Below are 16,636 nucleotides of genomic sequence, written 5' to 3'. Positions count from 1 at the left end.
TACTTTGGCATAGGGATTGCGCCCGGCGCCGCTTTGACGTAGCGACAGGCCCGTGGCGCAAACAAGCGTCACAATCAACTGCAACGTATTCTGATCGTAACCGAGCTTGAGCTGCAGCCGCCCCTCGATCGGTATCGGTTGCGTTGTTATGCCCATGCCATGATGCGGCACATGCGAGTGGCTGTGCGTATGCTGATGGGGATGCGGATGCGGGTGCGGATGCGTGTGCGATGGCGGTGATGGCGCTGCCGGATGGCAATGGTGATGATGGCCCGCCGTCGTTGTGCTGTGCAGGCCGCCCGCGGCGGCAGCAGCTGCTGCTTGTAGTGTTGCGCTGCTGTTGCTGCTCCCGCTCCCGCTGTTGCTGCCCCCGCTGCCGCTGCTATGGCTGCTGTGACTGTGGCTGCTGCTGTGATTACTCCCGCTGTGGCTGTGGCTGTGACTGTGACTATGGCCTCCGGCACCCAGACGCTGTGTCTGCTGTGCGACACTCGAGCTGCCTGCGCCACGATGCCGCAGCCCGTTGCCCGATCCGCTCACGTGCAGATCCGGCGAGCCAGGCGATGTGATCAGCACACTCGGCTTCTCACGATGCAATTCGAGCGCTTCAACGCCAGGCGCTAAATGCGAAACAGAGAATACGAATGGTTCATTAAAGTTATCGCAGGTATTAATCGGTGTAGAGAAATACGTATGTGTTTTATATTTTCTGGCACAAGTCTTTCTTTTAGGTTAAAGTTATAATTTGAAAAACTTTTAATAGATTTGAAACATTAAAAAAATCTCAAATTCGTTTTTCAACATTAGTTTTCAATTTGTTCAAAGAATTTAAAAATTTGCATAAATTTTGACATTTTGATAATTGGTTAAAATTTTTTAAGATATTTTATATTTAAATTATGAAAATTATGCCTTAATTTTGCCAACATTTTGATAGTTCTGAAAATTCTTTAAGACATTTTAAATTTGTTTGGATTCAAAATTTTTAATTAAAAAAATAATTCAAATTTGTTAGTCAGATTAAGTTTGATAAATTTATCAAATTCATTGAGCAAACCTAAGTTATAAACATTTCGAATAAATATTTGGAAAATTGGAAGAAAATTTCAAAATTTTGAAGGTTTAAGTTTCATATTGTATCAATTTAACCAATCGATTGATTAAATTTTCGAAATTTATATTTCATAAAAATCAATTGAAAAATATAAATTTAAGTCAATCGATTTAGTTTAGTATAATGCTATCTATTATAAAAATAATCTTCAATTTTCGAAATTCATATTTCAAAAAATCAATTGAAAAATATCAATTTAAGTCAATTGATTTAGTTTAGTGTTTTTTTTTTGTATCTATTTTTAAATAAATCTTCAATTTTCGGAAATAAAATTTCATAAAAACTGCGATTATTCATTACAGATAACTTAACTCATTCGTTCAAATATGTATAAAATAAAAATCTTAAAAAAACATAAATAAAATAGTTATTTAGTATTTATTCCTTCAATTTTAAAGTTATTTACTTTGTCCAGAAAATATGTATGTAATAATAATGAATTTGTTAAATTGTATGTTATGTATTCAACTGTAGCATTATAGCTTCCTACTAAGTAGATGTTACTATATCTTGTAATTCAACCCAATGCTTAGACATACACCGTTAGCTGGTTGCAAGAGCAGAGATCATTAAGGAGTGATCGATGGTTGATTCCTTACAAGTAGTTACGACTCTCACACACAGACAAACACACACACACTAAGCACACACATGAAAGCACATAGAGTATAAGATTAGATCCCGCCCTCACCTTTACGCTGCAGATACCGCCCTCCGCTGCTGACCACCGCACTGCCAGCCATGCTGGTGGCGAGGCCGCTGTGCGGCGTGTTGGCCGAGGAGCGTCGTTGGGGGGCACTGCTGGTGGAACCGGAGCAGGCGCTGATGGGGCTGACGTTGCTGCTGCTGCCGCCGCTGTCGATGCTGCCGCTTGCCCCGGTGGGCAACAGCAACGAGCGACAGACAACGAGCTCCACTTGGGCATCCAGTCGACTCTCGTCTATAATATCGTAGACCTCATCTGAACTTTTGTTGTGCAGACTGCGTCCATTCCACTCGATGATCTCATCGCCTGTCGTTGTCGTTGTTTTGCATGAATGATGTGAATGTGAATGCATGATGAATAAAGACAGCAATATATAGAGAGAGAAAGAGAGAGAGAGAGAAACAGACAGAAAAGTAAAGAGATGAGTAATGGAGAAATGAATATTTTTGGGGGGGTTGATGATTTGTGGGGGAATGTTGTTTACCTGGTCGAATGCAGCCCTCGAGATCGGCCACCGAACCGCGCTTCACCTTCTCCACAATGGCGCCGCATGGACCGCCATGGATGCTGCCAATGGGCTGACCGCCGTTCACCTTTAAGCCTAATATATCTTCCCCATCATAGTATTTACGTAATATCATGTGACCAATCATGCGAGTATTATCCGCGGATGTTTGCCAATTCACCGGATTCTATATGGATACACATGGTGGTTGTTGTTGGTTGTTGTTGGTTGTTGTTGGTGGTTTTGGTGACATTACAAGTGGTTCGAGGTGGAGGTGGTTTTATTTGAGGTTTTTTTTGGTGGTTTGTGATTATCATGGTTAGATTTTGAGTTCGGGGTGTTCGGGTGATGTGGATCGGTGGATATCAATTTTGCATAGATTTTGTGGATTTGAGTTTTTTGTTGCGGAATGTCGATGATCGTATGCAGGAAGTAGAATGGTTTATAGTTTTAGATTTGCACCGTACAACAGTCTTATAATATTAAGTCTTATACTAAACTCTTATACATTTGGAGTTGAACCAAAGAAACAATTAAGGAAACAACAATTCAAAAGTAATTCAAAATAAAATCATTTTGTACAATTCCAGTTTTACATTCAGTTTTCAGTTTTTTTTGTTTTCTTACGAGCTAAAAACAGTTTCTACTAAAATACACTGTAGATAGAATAGTTATAGATTATAAAGTATCATTCACATTTTGCTTGAGTTTTTCGTTTGGTTTTAAACCTACATTGAGAACACACACGTTTCAGTTATTTTGTCGTAAATCGACATCGAATATCGAAAATGTATAAAAAAGAGTGTTTGGAAAATAGTTTTTGATTGTTGTACAACATTCAGAAGACATGCGATAAAAAGGACGTGCAAAGTTATTGTTAGTAGGTGTTTTTTAAGGGTTTTGTAGAGGTTTTAGCATTGGAACAGGGAACAGAGCTTGGGGACTAAGCTGTTGTGCTTATTACGTATACGACTCGTAGTACATGCGAGATAGATAGATACAGACAACAAATATGATATAAAAAAATGACATGCAATTGTTAAGAGAGTATTGTAAAGAGTTTTCGATCTGTAAATGGTTGAAGGGGGTTCTTTTCACAGAGCTGGACTTATCGAGTTATTATTATTATTGGAGAGTGTGGCCTAAAAAGAATGCAAACTGAAAAACACTAGATCGCTATATAGTACAATAATAGTAGATGAAAGGGTTCAACTTTGATATTCGGTGGGTACGAGTTGAAGACATGACAAGAACAACAAACAGAGAGTAAGAAACAGAGAAAGTTAGAGAAAGAGAGAAAGGAGAAAGAGAGAGAAAGAGAAAGGCTGGAAAGAATTGTTAGCGGCTGGATTCAGAGCGGGGTACACTTGGATGGACAAACAGACAGACAGACTGACAGACAGAAGGAAGTTCATCCTCGGGTACCACATAGAACACACTCAGACTCTACACAGACACAATGCAATCTTTTCGGGGAGTCAATCTTTGAAATGGGGGAATTCTTGTCGCACATTGCAGCATTGCATCGTTGTGTACCTTGGGGCCATCGCCGCGATTCGAGTCCTCGCTGCTGGTGAACGTGCTGCTCGTATCGATGCCCGAATCTTTGGTTGCCGAATCCTGGCTGCCCTGACGCTCGGCATCCCAACGCGACCAATCCCCATCGAGGGGTTGTTGCGTCAGCTTGGCGCTGGTCAACAGCGTCGCCGTGCCCACATCGACAGCCGTCGAGGGCAATATAGTTGTCACTGGTGGCAAGGCGCTGCTGCTGTTGTTGCCACCACCTAGACCGCCTCCTCCTCCACCGCTGCCAGGTGGCAGCAACAGCGACTCATCGTCGTGGGCATCAAAGCGCACGGTCTTTTTTATTCTACGCTCGGTGAAGCGACGCGAATCCTGGGCCGCCGATGAGGAGGATGTGCTGCCCGTCGGCTCGTCCCAGTAGGCGGCCTCCGTGGAGCTGAGGGAGCTGCTGCCGCCGCCACCGCCAGCGCCGAGCAGGCCGCGCTCTCGGCTCAGGCTGCCCCTGGCGCCATCAGCTGCTGTTGCCGACATGGCGCCACGATCATAGGCAATGCCTGCTCCAACTGATGATCCCGTTCCCGTGCCCGCTCCGATTACAATCTGCGGCTTGCTTTGGCTCTGGCTCTGGCTCTGTGGATAGTAGCTGCTGCTGGTGCTGCTGCTGCTGCTGCCTCCGCAGCCGCTGGCCGCGGCCAAGGGCGGTGCACGACGGAAGGCGCCACCACCGACTCCAGCACCAGTACCAGAAACAGCGCCAGGACCGACACCAGCTCCCCCAACTCCGACTCCTCCAACTCCACCTCCTCCTCCAGTAAATTGTCGCTCGTGATTGCTGCGATTCAACGAGTTCCTCTGCTGCACGTCCAAGCGAGCGGTCCTGGTCAATGGATACTGCTCGAGACGATCGCGATGCTGCAGCTGCAGCTCGTAACGATCCCGTTGATCCGCCGAGGCGTAAAGCCGCTGATTCGTATGGCCCAACAGGCGAAAGTCCGTCGAACCGTACGAACCGCCGACCGTCAACAGATCACGTTCGTTGAGGCTGCGCTGTTGGCGCCAGGGATCCGTGCGCACCTGAAGACGCCCGCCTGTAGATGTAGGATGTACTAGTAATGCTTTTGTTTTCTTGTTACTCATCTCTAGGGGTTTTTTGAGGGATTATTTTGGGGGGGTAGAGTAGAGTAGTAGAAAAAAGTTGGCTCTCTATGTAGTACTTATTTCAAAACGGGGGACTGAAGAAACGACTTTCTCAATTGCTCGATACGGAAGAGACACAAAACAAAAAAAAAAACACATTCTTGTCGCATTCGCTGCTTGCCTGACATTAGTTTGTTGTCCTTTCGGGTATTAAATATATTTCGGCGAATATGTAACAAGGTGCGAGTATTTAATCATAAGGTTGTATTGCTGCTGATCGATATTATGTTGTTATGTTTACGAAATCAAAAATCATAGATTTTGTGTAAATTGAATACGTATGGTTATCAGACTTATTAGTGGGAGGAAACGAATTTTCAGCAACTATCGAAGAAGTAGAGAGAACTTTAGGAGAAAAGATTGTGAGTAACAATTTGATAATCGAAAGTTAATGCTTTTTATTCTCTGATTTATATTTTATTTTTCTAATATATATATTTTGCATAACTGTGATGGCTTTAAACTTTTTGTGCTACAAATTGATTTTGATCTTTTAAACTAAAGAATATATTTCAGATAGTTTAGAAATTTGAAATTTGAAACTGATATCTAATCTAAGTTGGAAGACTTAAAACTTTTCTTAAAATTTAGAAAATAGTTTTGAAATATTTAAAGTAAAAGTTCTAATTAAAAAAATAGATATTCGATTAATCCTCAGTTCTCTTCTAATTTTACTTTCTACTAAACAGCTGCTGAAAATACGTTTCCGGAGAGCAGTAAATGTTGTGTGTTGTTTCATTTTGTGTGTGTATTAAATGTTATGCATAGTATGTAATGTATGTTAACTATTTATGAACAAGTATAAAAGTACGTAATTAAATAGACCTAAGAAACAGAGAGAGATATATAGAGAGCAGTAGTGAGTGCCAAGATTGGAGTACAAAGCATACAGCGAGCTGAAACTTGGCCAAATGGTGCTACTGCTTAAGACCTAAGCTAATCATCAAGTGAGTTACAATCGGAGTTGTGCTCGGGTTTAACATGACAACAAGCCAAACAAGGCAATTGATTGATTGATTGATCTGGAATTGTGCCAGTTGGGAACCAGTTTTTTGTTTGGATATAGAGTATACGGAAATCGAAATACTTATCTGTGTTGGCTAAAAGATTCAAGATAATTATGCATTTGCTTATGGCTACAAAAAAAGGGATTGAGTGGGACCTAAACATCAACTACTTGAATTTGGAGCTGTGAGTGTATTGCTTGTTGTATTTGTTATTATTTGTTGTGTTTGAAGAGTGTTGGGAGAGACTGTTCTGTGTGTTTGTGTGTGTGTTGAAGTTAGGAGGAAACAGCGTTACGATATCCATGCAAATTCTTCACTTTGTAATTTTGTTTTTTGGTTTATCATTTTGTCATTTAAAATTTACATTTACAAGTAAGAAATAAAAGGTAGATAAGAAGAAAAACATGGAAGATAATAATTGAAAACGTAAGAAGGAGGATAATACACAGCGCAGCGAGCGAAAGTGTGTGTGTGTGTGTGTGTGAGAGAGAGAGGGGAAGGGTGAGTTGAGTTGAGGTGAGGTATTCAAAACGTGGTGTGGTTGTGATTAGAGGTTATTAAAGCAGAACAGAAGAAGTAACATTAAAAAGGAGTTTTTCACACTCCTACAAACACACACACACATACTCGCACACACACACACACAAACATCGAATGGAAATAATGCAAGGAACAAGGATTAAAAGTCTAGAGAGTGTGGACACACTGGCAGTAAGTGCTTCGAAAGAAAACGAAGTTAATTCAAATAAGGATTAATAAGAGACGACATTAATTAATTGTACATTCCATTTAAGTGACTTGTTTTTTTGATTTGTTAAATCATAAATAAAGTATAACATTTAAAAAGGAGACACGCAGTAAAAATGTAATAAAACTTTTTGCTTGATTTCATTTTCATTTTGGTTTTTGTTTTTTTTACTCATTTTTTTTTGTAACATTTTGCTTACATTTGCATGAATCTGTAGATCGCCGGGCGAGAGATTTGTTTGGCCGCCAAAATTACCTGCTGTAGTTGTTGTTGTATTTATTTTTGAATAGGTTTTGTAAAATATATTTCATATATATATTTTTTTTGGTTGGTAAATTTGCAAAATATTTTTTTTTTGTGGCGGGCATTTTTGAGTGGGCAAATTGAGTTGGTTTTCGATTTTGATTTTGATTTTGGGTGGTTAAACAAATAGAAAAGAGAGAGTGGAGAAAATATACAATATTTTGTTGTTTTATATAATAAATATATGATACATACAAAGTAAACAATAAAGTTTGGTGAAGTTAGGTAAATTGTGAGCACATTACGTATACGCATACTTAACATGAACTTAAAATTAACTTATGTTAATAATCTTAATACTTAAATACGTTAACTACATATATTTCAAGCGTTTTGGCTGCTTACGAGTTATTGTTGTTTAGCAATTTTTCAACTACAATTTAATTGGTTTGTTCTACAAGCAAATGGAAATGTTGTCGTCGGCAACGCATTGCGCTCATTTCTTTAAACTTGTAAACTTGACACACAATCACACCAATACACTCACACACACACACACATACACGCACACAAGTGTTTGTGTGTGTTTAGTTGTCCTCCTATTGTGGGCCATACCCCTGGCACAGTTTCTTTTGACTTTGGTCACGATATAAAACGTTTATTGTGCCCGTAACGACGACGACGACGAGAAAATAACGCAGAACAACAGCTAAATATATATATACATATATAGTATGTATATACACAAAAAAAATTACATAAAAACAGCAACGACGACAACAACAACAACAACAACAACGTTTTAGTGTAAACAAAAGAACTTAGGAAAACAAAACAAAGCAAAAACTAAAGTAAATTACACCGTTGTACACTAGGCTGATTTTCACTGCGCTACTCTTGTGCCCTGCTTCTGGCCACTGGATTTACTATATGTACTATATATGTATTATATATGGAAGGAACTGACTGAGTTAGATCAACTCTTGCTACAATTTTGACCTTCAATGCAGGGGACATTTTTCTCAAATGGAAGGCTTAGCAATTATCGCATGTGATAATTAAATATTCAACAATTATCGCATGTGACAATTGAGAATAGTGAGTAATTATAGAATAGAAGACAGCAATTATCGCATGTGACAAGTGAATATTGAATAATATGGCTTATGCGATATGAACTATTCATTCCATTTTAAAGTTAGATAGATATTACAATTTTCCATAACATATTTGAACATTCACTAATTATAGCAAGTGACAATTATATATTATAATTGTCGCATGCGATAATTAAATAATAATAATAATAATATTAAATCATTTAATAATAATAATTTAAACAACATGAACTACCACTTTAAAGTAGTAAAGATAGATAAAGATATCGCATGCTATAAATGGAGACTCATCAATTATATCATGTGACAATTGAATATTGCACAATATAATTGTGAATCCATTTTGTTGTGAAGTAATTGAGATTAACTCGAAGCGATGTGAACTATTCACTCCATGTTGAAGGAATAAAAACAATGAAGTCTTCTGAAATAACTTCATGGCAATTATCGCATGCTATAATTAAGAATTCATCATTTATAGCATGTTAGAATTGTATATTTCGTACTGAAGTGATTGAGATTGACTTGTAGCGATGTGAAATATAGGCTTCATTTTAAATTAGGAAAGACATTGAAGCCTTTTGAAACTCTATAAGTTATCGCATGCTATAATTTGAAATACTCCCATTGTCACATGCTATAATTAGACATTCGCCAGGACAATGATATATTGAACAATATCAAATGGATGGGAGAGCAAAGAATATATTTTGGAGAAGTATAATAATTCAATAATTTAATTGTTAATCCATAGATAGAAAAGAATTGTTCTGGAAAATAACTTGTACTAAAGGCTTCTGAAACTTGAACCTATTCAAAAATAAAAAGCGCAGGAATTATTGCATGTCACAATTGACAATTAAATCATTTAATTGTTAGTTGAGTTTGTAGGAATCGAATGAAAAATAGAAACGATGTGAAGTATTACTTTATTTTAAAGTAGTTTGATTATTGAAAATTTAATTGTTGTTCAATGTTGTAGGAATTGATTTATCATAAATAGAACCGATGTGAACCATTCCCTCTAATTTAAAGTAGTTTAATTATTAAAAGCATAACAATTATCGCTAGTGACAATTGAATATTGAATGTGGCTTCTTAAACTGAAATCTTTTTGTTAATTTGCACAGATCTTTGTAGCACAGTGTTTGCTCTGGTGAGCTGAAATGCTGAAACGCACGCACAATTGCAGGCGGCAGGTGGAGAAGGCGGCAGACAGAGAGAAAGAGAGAGAAAACACGCGAGTGCGAAAGAGAAGATAGAGTGAGAGTGTGGGCAACAGAAAGAGAGAGGGAGAGAGAGAGAGAGAACGAGAGAGTGTGGGAAGAAGAGAAGGTGGGAAGCGAGCAGCCAAGACGAAAGAAGAAAAGAAAGGCGCAAAAGAAGGCAAAAATCAATAAAGTGTACAAAAACACGGGCTGTCGGTCGTTTGGTCGTTTGGTCGCTTCAGCCTGCTGCCCTTTGTTGTGTGTAAGCACTGTGTGTGTGTGTGCCGAGCTATGCACAATCAACGCACAACAAACACACAAAAAGAAGAAGAAGAAGGAAAAAAAAATGGTTAAATCAAACAAACTTTTCCTTAGTTTGTGTTTGTTTCGGCGCGTGTGTTTGTGTCTGTGTGTGTGTGTGAGTGCCACACTTGCTTCCTGTTTTATATTTTTGTCCATAAATTCTAGCCAGTTTGCCTGACAGTTGCCAGCAAGGGCGGCAGGGTGGAGAGGTGGAGAGGAGGCGTGGCAGCAGGCAGCAGGCGGCAGGCGAGGTGTTTGGGCATTGCGGCTGGCAAAAGCACAGCAGGCGAGAACAGCTTGTTCTATTTTTAAACCAGTAAGCGACGCACACACACACACACACACATACATACACTGCACACACATACATATGCAGAGGCAGACGCAGGCGCATAAATAGCACAAACAAACAACAACAACAGTAACAACAACAAAGAGAAGTACGCACGAAAATGCGTTAGTGTTGTTCGTCCCTTTGGCTGGCCAGCCTCAATGTTCGCATTAATGTCACTCATACGCACAGTTGCACATGCACCAACACACACACATACGCCTACGCACACACACATAGTAGATGGACAGGCAAATATGTTGGTCAACATTTTAATTAAATTCGTCTCGTTCCCACGGCTGCATTTGCTCACATTTTAAAATAGGCCGCAGGCCTCACACTTTTCAATCTTCTTCTTCTTCTTCACACTCACACATATGCGTGTGTGGGCGGCGGTCTATATTTATTTACTTATTTACAGGCTGTGCTGTCGCCATATGCGACATGTTTCGCGTTTTGTGGTTGACATTTCGCTGTTTGGCCATTTGCTTATTTGTCTATTGATTTCGCTTTATTCATGAATTAAACTTGCTTGCTTGCTGCATCCCTTTTGGCCCCAGCTAAACGAAATGCAAATACGCAGCGAACACACACACACAAAAAAACAAAACCAAAAATCACACACAATAGAAGGATACAACAAAACACGCACACACACAGAAGTCCTTTTTTTTGTTGTTAGCAGATGGATGGCAAATGATGCGCGCTATGCGGGGGCTGAATGCAGTTACAGAAGCTGCTTTTGATTTGTTCTCCCCCTTCCCCCCTTCCCTCCTTCCTCATTTTTATGCCATTGAAGTATATCGTATAGGGGCAACAGACATAAAATATATATGTGCATATTGGATGACATATTTGTCCATGATTAGCGCCCACAGCGAGTCGATTGGCGCCTCCTAAAAGTATGCTACAAAATGTATTTTTAAATGCGCAATTCAAGCGGAAACTAATTGGATGTTCAGTGCATCAAAAAGAGCGCGGACTAAAAAAAGAGTGGAGCTTACAACGGGATATCAATTCCTACAAATAGCTGGCGGTTAAAATGCCAACTTTATGCTAGAAATATGTAAATATAGAACACATGACAAACTTTTTAATTGGATACGAGTATTTAAAAAATTAAATTTTTGCTCTTTTTTCCTTTGTAAAAATATAAGTAATGCTAAATAGAATTAAGAAATATACTTTTACATTCATTTCACTTCATTTGTAAAAATACATGTAAATTTATAGCAAATTTTTGCTCTTTTCTCTTTTCTTTAAAATATAAATAGTGCTAAATAGAATTTAGAAATATACTTTTACATTCATTTCAATATATAGCAACATTTTTATCTATTCTACTTCCTTAAAAATCATCTGCAATGGCATAAAACGTTTTCGGAATTGGCCGAAATTATTTTCTACTTCCTCCCCACTACATTTTTTTACAGTGTATGTCTAAGCGTTTTTTTTGGCAGCAATTTTGGTTCATTTCTTTTTTTTTGTTTTTTTTTGGGAACTGTTCGTTTTAGGATATTTTGGCAAATGCCTGCAATTTTTTGGGCTACTTTGTAAGCGATTCAATTTGTTCTTGTTTTCCTCCTCTTTGATTGTGTGTTGTGTGCTAATCTATTTGCATTTTGCATTTTGCTGAGATTCTTTTAGTTGTTGTTTTGGCTTATTGTTTTTTAGCTGTTCTAAGCATTTTTTGTGTGTGTTGTAGAAAAGTGTTGCAGTTGCTTTATTTTTTTTTTTTTTTTGATTGGGTTGTTGCTAGCTGTAGTTAGTTGTTGTATTTTGTGAAGCACAGGTTGCAATCCCACTCACCTTATTGTTGTTTAGCTTTTGTTTATCAATTTACTTTACAATTTGCTTAATTTTTGTTGGCGTTTGTTTTAGGTTATTGCACTTTGTTATCGATTTTAAAGTAGACTACAAAAAATTTCAAACACTTTTATGATTCTTATAATCAATTGATTTTAATTGCACTTTTTGACTTGCCAAAATCGTGTTACAAACTGTGGCGCAGAGTAAAGTAATTGTGAATATTCTTATAAATGATTTGTTTTGTGGTAAGGAAATTATTATAATTTGGTGAATAAAAAAAATCAATAAATGCTAAAGTGACTTTTTAATAATACTTTTATGTTTACGATAATAATTAAATTTTGTGTATATTTCTTAAATTTGACCAACTTTTGAGGAATAGTTCAGAAAGATTTGAGAACTGTATTGCAACAAACTTATGAGGTATATTTCAGAAAGATTTAAGAACTGTATTGCAACAAACTTATGATGAATATTTCAAAAAGATTTGAGAGCTGTATTGTAACAGCTGTTTTCGTTTTGTAGGCAATTTCAAGTCCTACAAATTTCATGAACCCTCAGCAAGTGAATAATAATAAGAATAATGTTTTTACTGCTACTTTTTTTTTTGTCGCCCACGCAAGAAAACGGCCTAGGAGGATTTTGGTATGTGTTTGTGTGTGTGTGTGTGCCTGTATGTGTTTGTGTGGGTGGCCATATGCAAAAGCGCCCAATGGGCGCCACAATTTGCGCAGTTTTGGGCTAGCCAAAAATTTGATTTATGTTACAATTCGATTTAATTTATTCTATTATTTTGTGTGGTCGAAACTTGCTTAACTCTCAATTGGCAGCGACAACAGCAGTTGTTTTTTTTTTTTACCTTTGAAAAGCAAATTGAATTTTGCACTTTAGTTTACAGATTTTACTTTGTTTTATTTTGCGTGGAATTTCGCGCACAATTTTAACCTTCTGTGAGCATACTTGATGGCATTATATTTTTTGTTTGTCCTTCAGCGGACAAGAATTCAGATTCACTTATTTATTATTCAATGGCAATTACGAGTTATTTAACCGCCGCGACTTTATGCGATTTGTTTCCGCACTCACACACATTTTTTTTCTTCTGTAGTATAATTGTTTTGTTTCTCCCTTTTTTTTTTTTTTTTTTTTTGCCTACATTTCTTTTGCACAATTTCGCTTCAAGGTTGTTGTTTTAGCCTTAGCCTTAAAATTGCCACAAACACAAACACACATACACACACGTACATTTACACGCACACGCGTTCGTCTCGTTTTTGGTTTCTTTCACTTTCGATTTCTCACAATTGTTCTATGTTTTCTCGCGTCTTTTTCTCGCGATGTTTTCCAACACTTGTGTTTAATTAATTTTAATTTTCACTTCCATTTTTATTCTTTATGATTTATAGTGATTTTATTTCGCGTTTTTTATTGTTTGCAATTTTTGCGACACGTGCGACGAGCGAAAAAGAACGAAGAAGAACCGCAAAGCAGCAGCAGCGGCTGTGTTTGGTCGCCTTTAAAGTTCATCGAAAACTAATTTCGTTTCGATTTCATAAAAAACCTCAATGGAATTTTGCTTTACGTTTTCGCTTTCCTTTGGCGCCTACCCTCACTGCTTGTTGCTGTTGTTGTTGTTGCTGCTGCTGCTGCTGCTGCTGTTATTATTGTTGTTGGTAGCCTACAACATTTCCAATAACAATGTTACAAGTTCGCCCCGCGTGTCGCTGTTGTTGTTATTATTGTTGTTGTTGCTGCTGTAAAAGCACTTTCCCATGACGCTTCCAATGCACAACTAAAAATAAAGTTAAGCGTGCCCAAAGCTGACTGCTACGCCAACTGCGACAGCGACGCTGACTGCGATAACATTGACAGCTGCTGCTGCTACTGCTACTGCTACTGCTGCTGCCTCATGCTGGGGTCAGCGGGTTGAGCCTTGGCCAGGGGTTTTTGCTGCACTGGGACTGAGTGTGTGTGTGTCTGTGTGTGTGTTTGTATTTTTGCTGCTGCTATTTCCACCTCCAAGGCGAATGGCAAAATCAACGTGTTTGTCTTTGCTTTCCAGCAGGGTGGCAACGCCAACTCCCCATACGCCGCACTCAGCGCACCCACAACCACAAAACCCATGCTCTTCTCTTCCCTATTTCCTCTTCCCCCCCTGTCCGACTACAACGAAGCGTAGGCGCGCGCGTGTTGGATGCTTGACTAACTGTTCTGTCTAACTGGATTGCAAGTGCATTAGTTCTGCTCGTTGCTGTTGTTGTTGCTTTTGTTGTTTTTGTTGTTGGCAGCGAATTCGTAGTAAAGAGCATGACGCTGCATCAAATGAAAGGCAGTGAATGAAATGACGTCGCTGCAAAACCAAACTGAAGAGTGAATTGGAGCCAAGTGAGACAACAACTGTGCGAGTGTGACGAAGAGAGGGTAAAGAGGAGCAGCGTAATGACAGCGTAACGCACAGTGCAAAGCAATCTGATCTTTTGCGTAGGAATCAAGCGCATCACGAATGGCGTCATCGACTTCCATCTATTCTTCTTTCTGATTACAGCAGTATAATGCACAATGTAATGCATATTGAAGACGTTAAATTATAAGCTACGCAGCAACAATTACTGAGTACAATTTCTTCAATTTACTAAATAAGTTCTTTATCTTATTTTGGATCAGAACTGGGGCGTTCATTTTATTCGCTCTTCAATTTCGTTCATCGTTCACTTCTTCCTTTTGGAACTCGCTAAGAACGAACTAAAGAACAAAATTAAACAACTGAATAAAAAAAGAACGATGTAGGGGAACTTTTTAAATTCATTTACAACATATTTAATTATACCGACAAACTTATCGTAATATACATTCCCTGTAAAATTTGTTCTTAAAGAATGTGAGATCTCTCTAAGCCCAAAACTTCTGTCTTTTATATTGTAGTATATATTAAAGTTTACAAAAAATAAATATCCATATTTAATTTAACAAAATTACAATTAAAAACATTCGTTTTAATTATATATTCAATTTAATAAATTCGTATTTATTTGAAATACTCAAATTTGTCTTCCAATATATGTAAGTATCATATCGTTCAGTCTGACTAACCTAACCTAACAACAAATTTGTTGATCTATTCTGTTCCAATTGCAGCGTCAACATGAAACTCTTTTCAAAATACTAATTCAACCCCTTTCATTAATCGCCACTCTTTCCACTCCTGGTAAGTACATTCCACAACAGGAAGGCTGTTGTTTTACTAACTCATAAAGGGAAATACATTTTTAGACTTGAAACAAATAAATTTGACATTACGCGCGCTTCGTCCGCAACATCATCAGCTGCTGCTGCTGCTGCTGCTTTCTTTGCTGCTGCTTCTGCTGCTGCTGATGGCGATGCCATGGAATATCCACACGAGGAAAGGGCAAATATGGAGAGCGAGCGAGAGAGAGAGAGAGAGAGAAGCAGAGTTGTAAAGTGAGACAAGCGCATGCGTGCTGCATTCCAATTGTATTTGTGTGTGTGGGAAACATTCCAGTTGGAAGTGGAAAAATTCCAACGCATGACGTCTGGTGTCGCTTAAATCTATTGTGAATTGTCGCGTGGTAAAGTTGACTTGACTTTGAATCGTGGTGAATTCGCCGACGCTGTGGTGAATACACACCAACGTGTGGGGAAGGTGCAGAACGTCAGTGCAGCTGCACCGGCTGACCGCGAGACAAGTGGCAACAAGCTCGAAGTGGACTTGAAGAGGGGGTTGTGGGTGGGTGGCAAGCTATCACAGCTGAGGTGGCACACAGTCACAGAGTTTTTGCCACAAATTTGCAGCCTGCTGCTGCTGCTGCTGCTTGCTTATCGAGACCAAAACTTTGCGCCTAATTTTGATGCCACAGTTTCTTGCAGCTGGTCGAGGCAACGACAACAATAACAACAACAATGAGAAGCAACTCGCACTTGCCTCTTTTTGGGGGGCCAAAGTTGAAATCAATAATTATTATATGACATGGTGAGAGCAAGTGTTGGGAGTGTGAGAAAGAGAGCGAGTGAGACAGAGAGTGGACACTGGGGGTGTGTGTGTGGCAAGTGCAACATGCTTGCCAGAAACTTTGCACGCTAATGTGCAGCAATAAAAAGAAAAGAATTTAAATCACCCGTCGCCATGTTGCATGCATGCCTTGTAATAGGCGCAGTCAAGCCAAAATGCTCTTGCAGTTTGTGGGGCGCCACAAGCAGGCGAAGAAGAAGCAGAAGAAGAAGACGAAGAAGAAGCAAAATGCTTGGGCTGGTTATTGAGGCTTGCAGCCAAGTGCCGACAAGAAACTTTCTAATTAGGATAATAAATTTGCCAGGCAAAACGCACTTGACAGTGTCGCCGTTGTCGTTTTCGTTGTCGCTCAGCAGCAAAACATGCTGCAAGTAGCAAGCAGCAGCAGTAGCAGCAGGAAGCATGCCCCAACCTTCGTTCTCTGTCGCAGCTCAAGTTGGCCAAACAACTATTTGATATCTTGCGGTTGCTGCCAAAAAGGAAAACGCCTCTGCCTCGGCCGCTGCCTATTGCTGCTTGGAAAATGTGTTTTCGGGTCAGCTGTGGCCCTTTCCTCCCTCCCCCTTCCCTCTACCACCTTTCTTCTCCACACTACTCGCAGCATGGCTCTTCAGCTACTGCATATAATTTATGCTGATTGCATTTAACGGCCAGCCTAAAAGTATGCAACGTCCAAAAAGTGCGCACTTGTCGCGGTTCTTTTGCCTGCCTCTCTTTGCTTTGCCTTTGCCTTGCCTCCTCTTTCGTTGCATAGTCAACAATTTATTTTTATTTTATTTCGTTTATGTTGCCATTG

The 16,636-nt window shown here is 39.1% G+C and overlaps 1 protein-coding gene across 18 annotated transcripts in view; it reads right to left on the bottom strand.

Annotated features, from left to right (window-relative positions):
- LOC132787662 (serine-rich adhesin for platelets) overlaps positions 1–16,636 on the bottom strand; it is a 61,919-nt gene that overhangs the window by 20,833 nt on the left and 24,450 nt on the right. For 9 of the 18 annotated variants that reach the window (XM_060794875.1, XM_060794877.1, XM_060794876.1 and 6 more), the window contains 4 exons: positions 3,862–4,937; positions 2,305–2,512; positions 1,806–2,126; positions 4–620 (listed from right to left, as the gene is read on the bottom strand). In XM_060794875.1, the coding sequence (XP_060650858.1) occupies positions 4–620; positions 1,806–2,126; positions 2,305–2,512; positions 3,862–4,937 (2,222 nt within the window). Of the gene's footprint in view, positions 1–3; positions 621–1,805; positions 2,127–2,304; positions 2,513–3,861; positions 4,938–7,000; positions 7,060–11,813; positions 12,044–12,630; positions 14,757–16,636 lie in introns of those variants that run through there. The other 9 variants (XM_060794885.1, XM_060794887.1, XM_060794890.1 and 6 more) reach the window with 7 other exon arrangements.

The sequence above is a fragment of the Drosophila nasuta genome, chromosome 2R (assembly GCF_023558535.2).
Source record: "Drosophila nasuta strain 15112-1781.00 chromosome 2R, ASM2355853v1, whole genome shotgun sequence".
Taxonomy (NCBI): domain Eukaryota; kingdom Metazoa; phylum Arthropoda; class Insecta; order Diptera; family Drosophilidae; genus Drosophila; species Drosophila nasuta.
This window is presented reverse-complemented; position numbering and strand designations above follow the sequence as displayed.